Genomic DNA, 13,088 nt, shown 5'->3' with positions numbered 1-13,088 from the left:
ACAGAAAACCCAAAAATTATTTTTTTGGCGACTGTAAAGGCCCTTTCACACTAAGAGTGAAATTAATAAGCCTCAGGCTGAAGAAAATGCGTCTGCCCTTACTCCCAATTTCTCTTAACACAGGGACAGGAAAGGTATCAGTGAATAAGTACGAAAACAAAGTAACTTGCGTTACTTATTTGAAAAAGTAACTGATATTTTCTTGTTAATTTAAAAGTAGTGCATTACTAGTTACTTTAAAAAAAGTAATCTGATTACGTAACTCGCGTTACTTGTAATGCAACACTGTTTGCACTCAAGAATATCAATTGCACATTGATCCTTTAGTCTAACCTGTGATGTTGGAGAGTGCCAAGGAGTCCATCGAGTCTCTGATGTTCTGCTCTGCTTGCTTCAGTTCATCTGTGATGCACTCCAATGAATCATTATACCACTGTTTATCGTCATGTTTAAAGCTGGCTCCATGCTCCAAATCGAGCTCCTGGAGCTTTCTGCTGCTTGCAGGTCCAGGGTGGCTTCCGTACGCAGAGTCACCTAGTCCATCCTGGGACTGTGCCCAGTACATGTCTGCCTTGTATTTTTTACTGGCCAGATTGCAATTTCCACTACTGCCTGGGATCCTTGACTCAGTCTTTGTTTTGACCTCTGAGTCGGTCGTCCAGAGGTCAGTTGGCCTAGTGTCGTCCGGCTGCTGGAACATCCCATGTTCACAAAACTTGAGGAGGAGCTGGGTCATGTAGTCCTCATGCTCAGCCCATTCCTCGTGGTCCTCGGGTGCTTCCTGCTCCTCCCTGTTCCTCCAGAAGTGGTTTTCTGCAAAGCTGAGCTGTGACAGCTTGTTGGACAAGGTGTCTTCAGCGTTCCCTGAGACTCCGGGGAACTTGTAGTTGCCTGCAGGTGAAAAGAGAAGAGACTGTCGACACTGGTCTGCAGAGCGACTGCTTTTGCCCATCTTCACGCTGCGCCGTGATTCCCGAGATCTTGCGGATTGGAAGGCTGAATCGGAAGAATCCGAGGCATGGATGTCCTCCCCAATGCTGCAGGCCTTGGAACAGTAGATCCTGCCTTGTCTGGGTAGAAAGGGACAACCGAGCAAGGAGCTCTTGCACTGAGCACAGCTAAAACAAGCATCTGTGGCGTGCCAATGAAGGCCATCATACGTCATTTGGGCATGGTCCACCCCTACAAGAAAATAAACAGATGTTAAAGGTCAGCTTCTCAAAGGCAAAAGCGGAATGTGGTTTGTGGTAAATGACGTCGAGACATCAGAGAGACATTTGTGCTTACCGATGTGTTCACCGCAGGCCTCACAGTACTCCGCGTACAGACACTCGAAGCAACCGCAGCAGTAAGGCCGACCATCCTTCATGATGTACCGCTGACCACCCAGGACGGTCTCGCATTCAAAGCAGGAAAAGTGCTTCATATGCCAGTGACGACCCTCTGCTTCTGTGCACTCGTCCGCAAAAATGATCTAAAAGGACAATGACAGCATCAAATGAGTGAGGGTGTCTGCGATATAGTGATGTAATCAGGGTTTGAATTTACTTTTTCACTCACCAGCCAATTTGGGTACAAATATTTTAAGTTACTGGCCATTCATTACTACTACTATTTGTCAGTTATGTTCAAGTAAGCTAGATGTGCTCACATGCTGCGCAATTAGGCTGTATTTAATATATCATGATGACTCACGAGTTCAGTATTTGTGCTAAATCTGCACAGATTTGGCTTAAATGAACTTGCCCAAGAAATTAACGAGTGAACAATTTACGAAAAGTAACCTGCCAAATTGGCTAGTGATTTGAGAGAGTAACAATGTAATAAAGTAATAATACTTTGTTAGAGTACCTAAGTATTTTTTGGGAGAATCTGTACTTTACTTGAGTTTTTATATTCCTGTCAACTTTCACTTTTACTCCACTACGTTTCCTAATTAAAATGTATACATTTACTTCGATACATTTCCCCAAAGCATATTCGTTACTCACTACAAATAAACACAGACTGCAAGAAAGCAGGTTTGACCAACCGCGGATGATTTCATTTTCCACTCTAGTCGAGGCTGGGTGTGCGATAAACATTATATCGTCTGTGATAATATGGTAAATGTTGTTTTATCAATGTGCAAACCGACATGATCAAGTAACGTTATATCATATATAAAGCATATGAATTTATACAAGTTTAAACAGAATCAGAATTAGCTTTATTGACAGGTATGTTTGCACATACGAGGAATTTGTTTTAGTGACGGTAGCTCCACAGTGCGACAGAATGACAGCAACAGGACACAGATAATATAATTATATAATAATATAATAAAGTTAGCATTAAGTGACTTACATTTTAGATACAATATTGCATCAGTTTTACCAACGAAGATAGTTCCACACAAAGATCAGAGCACTGTTTTGTGTCTTGAGCAACACGCAGGACGGTGTTTCCTTATAGTATGAATCAGCTTTTTGAACAAATCGGTTGAATGAATGACTCAGTGACTCACTCATTAACACAAATGCTGAATTCCTGAATGAATCTGCCGTTTGAATGAATCATGTGAATCTCAAAGTCTCACTCTGTCACTTGCTGCCACCTGGCAGTTTTAATTTCACATTTCAACTATTTTTCCTGTTTGAACTCCTTTCAGATATCAGTATTCAGTGTTTTATGTTTAAAACAAAGCATTATTTATGCATCTGTAACTGCAGGTTAAATGCATCCTGAGCTACATTAAACTGTGTAAATGCATCTAAATGCCACTTCAGATGCATATTCCAGAAATATTTTCTTATGTTGGGATGAAAGAGACTAAATACCGGGTTAAGTGCCTCTTATGGTTACCCAAAGATACAAAATGGAAGAAAGAGTAAAAACCGAACACATCTTGCTGCTCAAACTGTTTAAAAACATTTTTTATATATATTTATTTGCCATTTGGTATTTACTTTTACTTTCAATACTTAAATGCGTTTAATATATTCAAAATATGTTTCATACTTAAATACAATATATGACACATACTTTAAAACTTGTACTCAAGTAATATTCTAAATGATGACTTCAAGTTCTACCAAAGTCATTTTCTGGTATATGGATATATCTGTACTTTTACTCAAGTGTGGCTTTTAGGTACTTCATCCACCACTGCTGCAATACGACAGGCCTTGTTTCATGCACAGAACAATGAGCATGGCCTGGAAAAACAAAACTCACCTCATCACAAGAGGAACAGCGTGGCTTTAGCAATTCAGCATGATGCCGTCCACAGTGGACCTTCCCGTCTTGGTAGAAGTAAATGAGATCAACCAGGAGCTCATTGCAGGTGGAGCATGTGAAGCACGCTGGGTGCCAACTCTGACTAGGTCCTGCCCGTGAAGCAAACACCACGATCTCCCCTCCACTGATGTTCTCTCCACACTGAAGAGGCAAAATGTATAAGCAATCAGCATCAAACAGTCACTTGCTTCAGTGCAAAACTCTTGGTTCAAACACCTACGTGTTCACAGGACGCATGAAGCATCGTCCTTGGCAGCAGTTTTAGAGTTCCTCGCCCGAGGGCCTCTTTCTTTCTCTGCACGCTAAACATGTGAAGCTCCTTCTTCTCTTCTTCGCTGAGAGACTGGCAGTATCGCACCTGAGGGAGACATTTAAAACGTGTTTGCTGTCAATTCAGAAAGAAGCCCTTGTGGACCACATGCAGATTTTTTGAGCAAGGAAAAAAGCATTGATGGAGAACTAGAGAAAGTATTGATGGAGTTGCATAAAATGTGTTTTGAGAGTGTGGAAAGAGACAGTCAGTTAGAAAATCAACTGGGAATAAAGTGAATACATTTTTCGAAAACTCAGCTGGATCCAATCAATCAGACTGCACTGCAGCAGAAGTTAAAATTCTCTTAACTGTTGGTTATATAACAGTGTGTCTGTTTGGCAAACCTTCTATGCTCATCCCCATTGAAATCCAAGCATTCTTAACCTTTTATCCTTCCCTCGCGTTTTGTAACAAATCTTTCCCTCACGGGTGACCCAAAGCCCTATTTTCTTTTTTGTCCAGAAAGCTTATATTGATCCATTTTTTAATCATTTTTTCCCCTTAATTTTTTGGTGATTTTATTGGTGATTTTTATTTTATTTACCGTGTCATGCGTGTTGTAATGTGTCTCTGTGTGTGTGCATGTACCATGTATGTGTGTGTACGCGTGTGTGTTTTTTTGGGGGGGCATGTAAGTGTTTTTTGCCTTGTGAATATTCTGGATTGTGTGAGATTTTTTTTTTTAATCTAATAAAAATGTTGTTTCGACATTCCATTCATTCCTATGGTGGGTCAAATTGGTTTTTTACACCCACATAAAGTCCTCCAATCCACTAATTTTTTTGTGTGTGATCTATGTTCAAGTGTGACAAAATGAACTTTAAAAAAAGTTTTTTGTTTTTTTTCTACATTTCATTAATTCCTATGATCTGGTCAAAATGACACACGAGGAAAGGAATTGTAAAGAAAAATGTAATAACACCCACATAAATCCTCAAATCCACTAAATGTATTTTTTTTGTGTGTGTGTTCCAAGTTCAAATGGAACAAAAGTTACAAAGTCTTGTACCAATCAGATGAACCCTCAATTTTTAAAAAGAAAATTGGGTAACACTTTACAATAAGGTTCATTATTTAACAACATTAGTAAACATGAACAATACTTCTACAGCATTTATTAATCTTAATGTTAATTTCAGCATTTACTAATGCATTATTAAAATCACAAGTTGTATGAATGCACTGTGAACTAGCATGAATAAACAATGAAGAACTTTATTTTCATTAACTAATGTTAACAAATAACACCTTATTGTAAAGTGTTACCGAAAAAAATAAAAAATAAATTCTGAGTCAAAATGACCCGAGGGAAGGATGGATGCTCAGAAACTTTTGCTAAGACCATCTCTTACTTTGGTGAGTGCTTTTGTTTAACAATACTTTAACATAAGGAAAAGGAACACCTCTTGATTTAAGTCGCATACTAAAAAACACAAGCAATGCATGTTCAAGCTGTGGTACCACAGATAACAATGAAACAGCATGTTATGTGACTCAGAGCAATGTCTCAAGGCGTTCAGACAGCAGCAATTCTCTGCGCCACATGTCAAATCGAATCTCCGCAAGCAGCATCATACAATCTTCCGCTCAAAAGTCTCATTGTACACGCACCCACAGAGATATGAAGTGACAAAGCTTCTTTCTGTGATGGCAGGGGATGTGGTGAAGCTCTAAACCCATGACGCTAAATACACCCACACCACGCTGAAGCTAAAAAGCTATTTGAGGGGGTTTTGAAATGTGATGCGTGGGCATTTTGGACTGCAGCGATGCTGGGGAAACAATAGGGGCTTTCATGGCTGCTGATGAAGCTCCTGCTTGCCTTTGTTTCTATAAACTCACCTCATTGTCATGAGGAGGGAGCTGGTACAGGAGCTGTTTGATGCGGTATTTCTCCCCGGGGCTGTTCACATAAGGGACTTTGTCCTCAGGTAGGCAGGAGAAGTACAGCTGGACCTGGAGGTGAGATGGAGACAGATCGGGTCAGTCAGAGTATGTGCAAAGTCCAAAAGGAAGTTACCAACAATGAACTAGCTTAGAATACACCTACACTACTAGTCAAAAGTTTTTGAACAGTAAGATTTTTTGGTGGCTGGAGGCGCGCTGATGTGGCACTGATTCCAGCCGGTGTCCCACACGTCCCCCGGCTGCCCTCGAGAGCACCCCTGAATAACTTCTGAAGTGACGGCTGAGGGAAAAGCTCTAAAGCAATTTGGAGACCCCTAAAATCCCAGTGCAGCTTTTGTGCTAAACAGTTATTTTAAATGGTAAAAATATTGTTTTTGCTCTACTTTGGATCAAATAAATGCAGGCTTGGTGAGCAGAAGAGACTTCTTTAAAAAAAAACATTACAAATCTTACTGTACAAAAACCTTTGACAGGTAGAGTACCATCATAAGTGATCAGATCAGAAAGTGTGTTTTTGTTGTGGGTCATGGAAGGTGTATCAGGTGTACCAGTCTGATTTTTTTGGTCTGTCATTCCTGTGTATCTGTCAACAAAACCCTGAGGACTAAGCTGACCCTTGAGACTTGAGACACCAGTTTTGGCTTTTTACTGTACTCCATTGTGCTTCTTTGACACTGTGACCTATGCCTTGTGAGTGGGATCTCTTTATGAGCGCTGGTCGTAACAGCCCACAGATGAATAGCTGGATTGAGCTCGTCTTTTCCTGCGTAAAGAGTGTCCTGCTGCTGTCGAGTCAGTCTACTGGAATGCCATTTAGACCCGTTGATAAGCGGCACCATAAATCACCCTCATATTACCTCTGCTACTGAGCCTTAGGCCCTTGAACAACACTATTCCTGAGTGTTTGTGTTCTTCCCCACAATGATCACCTATAATATGCAGGGCAATTCACAGAACGGCTGCTATAAAGGCATTACAGTTGACTCTTGCATTTAGCACAAAAGCTGCACTGGGATTTTAGGGGTCTTCAAATTGCTTTAGACCTTTTCCCTCACCCGTCACTTCAGATGTTATTTAGGGGTGCTCTCGAGGGCAGCTGGGGGAAGTGTGGGACACCGGCTGGAATCAGTGCCACATCAGCGCGCCTCCAGCCACCAGAGGACCACATTGCGGCCAGCGCCAGGAAAAAAAGTTGTGGCTGCGAGCTTGGCTGTTAGCGAGCCGCTTTTCCTCATCGTTTCAAGCCCTTTTGTCTGGCAGCTTGAGATAATGACTTGCAGATTTTCCATGAAGTAGTTTGTAAATAAAAAGCAGCATTTCCTGTTCCCAAATGCCTGTGGGGTGCTTCCTTCAGTGTTTAGCTGTGTCTGCAAAAATGCAGTCAGGTCCTCTAAATCTTAGTGACTATGACTAGCTCTTCTGACAAAATTATTGACCAACAGTTTGAAATTTTAATAAAGATCACATCTGGTGCATTTTTTTGTATAACAACTTACACATCACATCTTGAACTGCATGTTACGATTCAGTCAACACTGAGCAGAGTCCTTCCCTGAAACTGAAGACATGCGACCTCTTTGCATTTTGTGACACGGCTTTTCGTGTTTTTCCCCCTCAAACAATGACTTAATTTTTCTAAAGAGGTTTCCATGTGGCTTTAGGCTGCCTCTAACTATTTGCTAACCCAAATGTGTTGTTCTGACAAAAACACCAAAGCATTGAGGCAAGTTCTCTGTTAAATGCAACCTGTGCTGGCAAAATGAGTCACAATGAGCAAATTTTCAAAACCGAGTTATTTTTAGTTTCACATTCTCCATTTGAAAGACCTTCAAAATGATGTATGATTTGTTGGAATCGGATGTAAAATGACTGAGCTAAAGTTTTCTGAAGGTTCCAAAGCAAAATCACCTAGAAACGTTGCATTTTATCCTACAGTTCTTGTCTTAATTACTATGTTAATAATCACAATATAGGATTTTTTTTATTTTATCTTTGTTATTATAAATAAGAACAGATGCAAAAAAACAGTAGAACAAATAAGAAAAATAATGCATGACCTTTTTCATTTTACATTTAAACAAAAGCATTGACGTCAGAAAAAGAAAACAAAATCAAATTTAAAAATCCCTTGTAATCATTACAAATAAATTGATTATTAAAACTACAAAAGCAGTTCAATCGAGCAGCCCTCTTTTATTGTTAGGTTAACATTAATGAGACAGACGGCCTATATATTAATACCTACAGTAATACACTGATCTAATATAATGTTACACATCAGATGTTTTTTCCCAACAGTTAACCACACGTTCACTTAAGAATTGAATACTTTAATACTACAATTCTGTGTATATGTGCATATTTATTGCAATCGCGCACACTTCGGATGAGAAGCGAGCGGAGAAAAGGTACTCCTCTCAGAAAATGTACAAATAAAGAATTTTAGATGTTTACTATTTGGAGCATTGAGATCACTAGACGAGGGCTTAAATGAGCTAATTTTTGTGAAAACCTAAAACTTTTTTTTGCCTGTAGCTCAAAATTAGCCCGTGCCCCTATTTTGCCAGCACAGGCCACATATGTTGTAGAGGCAAGATTCTAGACTGTCATAGACTGTCATAAGCCCATAGAGATGGTTTTACCTGCTCTGGTCGAAGTCCCGGCGGCACCCAAGCGTACTCCTCCAAGGCGCAGCCAGAGTCGTCATCCGAGGTGGAGCTCCGCTGGAAGCCGAACGCCAGCTTGTTGACCTTCGGCTCCATGTCCAGCGGCCTGATGGCGCCGTGGAACCCGCCGCAATTCTCCAGGTTCATCAGAAAGACCTCCTAAAGAGGGAACAGTGTGTCATGGATCACAAAACCACATGATAAAACGCCTCGTAAGACGCATTGTATTGGGATGAGAACAGAAACACAACTGGAATAAAGCAGCATCCTAAAACATTTAATACCAGTTACGATGACTTCCAGCCCAGGGTGGAGGCCTGTTAAATAGATTCTGCTCATAAAACGATGGCAGTTTTATTGTTACTGCTATTGTGCCGAGTTTTGCCGTGATGTGGTCAGACATTCCCTTCAAACTTAAACCATCCTAACTCTTTTACAGTCTATTTACTTTAATGCATTTTCCTGACTCATCACCACCGTGGAAGCTTTCTGGTATTTTCCATTTCCTTCTACTGGGACTCTCTTCTGGTTAAGTTGAGCACTTATGCATACCATATATAACTTTTCCCAACAACAGTTTACTTCAGAACTCTTTCAGACTGAAACTTCTCAAGACAAGATCTCTCGCGTTCTTCCCTGTCACTCCTTTGAAGTCCATTCAGGACACAAAGCATAAAGCCATATGGTAATGCTTGGAAAGCATGTCTTTCTTCTGCTGTTTGTTGAGGACGGTGTTTTAGAAGCTGCCACACCGCATCACGTCCTGCTGAGTGACACATCATCTGACGCTTTGATCTCTGGAGCTGCTGCTTTTGGAATGAAAACAGGTGAGATGGATGGACTGAACAAGCTGACAGGTGTTAGTTCCTCATGTACAGCAATTTGGACTGCTTTGAGAAGATAAAGTGCATCAACACTGAAAGGATGAATCTAACAAAAAGTGCCAAGAAGTGTCAAATCATATTTCACACCAATGAGAATGAGTAGATCTTATTTATTTGGCAATGTTGTAAGATTTACTAAGAATTAGGAAGAGGGAAAATGTGCTTACTTTTCATGAAACTAATGCCACAATGTGGAAAACTGGCTTAATTATTAAAAAAAAAAATACTGCATGCACGCTTAAAATAATTAATCGTCCATGTTATGACTATCCAACCAGATCAGATGCATCAGTAAAATCCCTCAAAACTGATTCACCATAGTCAAATTTACTACAGTTTCACAAAAACACACATTATCAGAAGGCTCAACTATACATTAGTGCTCGGTAAGCGTATTGCACTGCAATTAAATTGATGTTTTATCTGTGCCAATTCACATTTGAGTTTTCGGAGCAAATGCAAGACCCCCTCATGATGGGGGAACAACTGAAACGACCCAACATGGTTTTCTCTGTTTAGGCTTTTCAGCTGGATTCTGTGGTAATCAGACACCCTGACAAAACCACCACAATGTGAAGTGTTTGTTACCCAATTTTGGGTTGTTAAATACCCCAAACTGTTCTCAGAATAACCTTTACATGGCTCCTCAATCAGTAACCTGGTTATGTAATTTTAGCAAAGAGATATATTCCCTGTCGTGTTACAAATGCTCAAGTCCTCCTTCCGGTGGTGCAAAATCCACTAGGACCTGATATTTTCTTCAGAGGAAGTCACTGATAGAGGAAAGGAGCTCAAAGTGGCAACACCCATTCTGCTAAACAGTCTCCTTAAGTATGCTAATTTCTGTCTTAGATGCCATCAGCATCACTTCCTGAGTGAAGAGAAACTGCAGTAATGTTTCATCGAAAATAAACAGCTATTTTACGATTGAGTGGTTCTGAGAGAATCGCAGGGACCTCGGGGAACCCAAGGCAGTTCCTGTCTGCGCCGCTCGCCCTGAAAAAGCCCTCCAGCCCCGAGTGTTTAACACCTGCTCTCTTGTAGAGCTGCTTGTTAACATGACTTTGGAGGTCTGAGATGCATATCTGTTAGATCCACCCACGGGAGGTCTGAATGGCCCTCAATAGGGGGTAGATGGGTGGAGGGCGAGTTGCCCGGGGAGGGGATGGACCCTGGGTGATCACATAGTGGAAACTGCCAGCAACTCATATGGTAATTTACCCTCAGCATAGCAAAGAACAGTCTGACTTTTAGGGAATGAATGCATTTTAAGCACCTTTATTTTTACTTTAAATTATGCATTACTTCACAAGGCTAATGAAAATCATACGACTGCTGAACACAATGCAAATGAACGCTCTGACAGAATCATTTGCATGCGTGTTCTGAGGATACCAGGTCAAGACCCAACAAATTGCATCTTGAATAGCTCATTTCCACAACTTTAGAACAACTGTAATTCTCACAGAAATAGCCTGTGTTAAACCAGGTTCGATTACTGTAAGCATAGTATTAGTTAGGTCAACAGAATCACGTTTTTAGAGACAGTAAATGAGACCATAACCTGACAACTATCGGATTTTTTTCAGCGAAATTAGTCGGAATGACGCTCATTATAGGTGCATTAAAAATGATGTGGTTGATGAGATGATTATGAATGGCGTGTGTTTAAAAACAAGCCCAGTAAATGTGGAAATGTTCATGTTGCTGCCAGTTCGGCAGATCCTCTGGCACCGATGTCGCTCCATTAGTCCGGCCCGTCAAGACCTGTTTGATTTAGCCCAGTCCAGATCTGAGCCAGTGCTAGAATTCTGTCTGTGGGTTTAATGTTAAGAACAGCAGAACTGGCAGACGATGAGAGCGATTCCTGCGCTCCACAAATGAGGAGTTTCTCTCCACGGCTGTTGTGCCAGTAATAAAACTGCAATCCAACAAATACAGACGTCTGTTATGGCATGCCACTTCCAAAAACACTTGAATACGCATCTTTGAATCTCCTCAAACAAGCAAGTCCAAAACTACAGCAAACTAAAACTTAAGATAGAACTAAAACCCTCATATGGGCAATTGGCAGCAACATGAACATCAAACTGGCAGCAACATGAATTTTTCCACATTAAATTAATTAGATCTGTTTTTTACTAGTGGCCAATAAATCACAGATAGGTAGAGTGGAGCCAAAATAATACTGATATATTATAAATGATCCAATTTAAAGATGACAAATGAGATGTACATAAAATATGTATTAAATTAAAGCACCATTTAACACTTAAAATATTTAGGCTACTCAAAATGTATTAATTACCCAAAGAAAAAGTTGGAAAACATTAAAAATTTAGTCTGCATTGACAAGACTGTCATTAGAATTGACCACTTCTGTTAATTAACCAACTAGACATGGATATCAGTCCAATTACCAATTATAGTAACTAATTACTAGCTTTTACCCCCTAAAGTCATACAACTGCTATCTGAAGAAGCATATTTATGAACATATTTCCCATTAAAATGTAATCATACAAAAAAAAAAAAATCCAGAAATGGGACAAAAATCCCAGTGAATGTTTTACTGAAAGTGCCATCAGAGAATACTAGATGTTGGAAACAGGAAGGATGGCAGTGTTGACTCATTTTTGAGCATTTGGGTGATCCTCCCAAACTTTTGGCCAAACTTTGTAGACCTTGAGTGTTATTCCAGGACCAAATGGTTTCAAGGCTTGTCCCAACAGACTGAAGACCACCTGCGTTCTGACCTGCTAGAACCAGATTACTGGAAGCGTCTGATATTTACCCACAACACACCTCATTGACACCTTTTTCTTTTCAACAGACCATGCAGAGTCTGAGCTGCACTTACAATTAGACCTAGATATTGAGAAGTTTACAAAAGCTTCCAAATATAACTAGAAGTAGGACGTGACACAGCAAAATATAGGTTAAATGATTCACTCCAAGCCCCAGTAAGAGAGACTTTCAATGTGATATACAAACCAAAATCCCAACAGTGACCTTACCTTCTCGCTCAGCAATGTCCTCAACCTGTTCAGTGCTTTCCAAATTAAACCGTGTTCGCTAAAAGTCCCATGCTTCCTTGACTACATGTTCTCAGTTTTAGCCTCATCCCATCTAAATCCAAAGCAGACGTCGTCTCGTAATTCTCATGCACGACGTGTAGAGAAGAGTGTTTGGAGAGCAACTCCAGCAGATGGCTCTTCCATTTACTGCAGTCCTGTGGAGACACTCCCCCAAAAACTCAAGCTCGGCCCTCAGCGTGGGCTCCAGACCCTCTAAACCAAACCCCCTTCACTTCAAACAGAACAGCAGTGGTCAGTTTCACACACCCCTTCCTCAGGTTCCTTGAGCAACTCTTTTTCTTCTTAAGTGTGAAAACACCCAACAAATCACTCATGTTCTTTCTTATACATGCAAATGTCATGTCAATGTTATCAAGATCTGGTCTTACAGAGTTTAGAATTTAACATGTTGTTGTAAGGGCTAGAAATGTTAAATAAAGGGCTCAAATGAACATTTAACATTTTCTTCCTCAGTATCTTTGACTTGTTTCCCAGTACACATTTCTAAACATTTTTAAATCAAGACACATAAGAAGTTGTCTTCAAAAAAATAAAAATAAATAAATATATAAATACATACAATCACAAGCATGTGAATTTATTGTTAAAATAGAATAAAATATTTGCTAGAGGTGTCCGAAAAATAAACCTGTTTTCACTTTGAATTAAGTTTATTTTTCTGATCCCACTGACAGATTTATTTCTTATTTTAAACATAAAAAAAATTCAAAATTAGCTGCGTTTATTTAAAAAAAAAAAAAAAAATCCACTGATGAAGTCAAAAGAATGAAATTAATTGAATGGAAAAACAAAGTTTCTTTTTTGGACACCACTGGATCATATTTGATCTTATTTTGATCATAAATTCACTTAATTTTAAATAATTTCTTAAAAGACCAGACTTATTATCTTATGTCATTTTGCATCTCCAGTGAATATATGCTAATTTAAAAAAAGTTTG

General features: G+C 39.8%; 1 protein-coding gene across 1 annotated transcript in view; it reads right to left on the bottom strand.

Moving 5' to 3' along the window:
• Positions 1–13,088, bottom strand: part of prickle1a (prickle homolog 1a) — a 38,167-nt gene that overhangs the window by 1,785 nt on the left and 23,294 nt on the right. The window contains exons 2-7 of the mRNA XM_079411714.1: positions 8,143–8,325; positions 5,435–5,548; positions 3,500–3,637; positions 3,217–3,420; positions 1,288–1,474; positions 334–1,182 (exon numbers count right to left, since the gene is read on the bottom strand). Of these exons, the coding sequence (XP_079267840.1) occupies positions 334–1,182; positions 1,288–1,474; positions 3,217–3,420; positions 3,500–3,637; positions 5,435–5,548; positions 8,143–8,313 (1,663 nt within the window). The 5' untranslated portion in view covers positions 8,314–8,325. The remainder of the gene's footprint in view (positions 1–333; positions 1,183–1,287; positions 1,475–3,216; positions 3,421–3,499; positions 3,638–5,434; positions 5,549–8,142; positions 8,326–13,088) is intronic.

The sequence above is a fragment of the Barbus barbus genome, assembly GCF_936440315.1.
Source record: "Barbus barbus genome assembly, chromosome: 48".
Lineage (NCBI taxonomy): Eukaryota > Metazoa > Chordata > Actinopteri > Cypriniformes > Cyprinidae > Barbus > Barbus barbus.
This window is presented reverse-complemented; position numbering and strand designations above follow the sequence as displayed.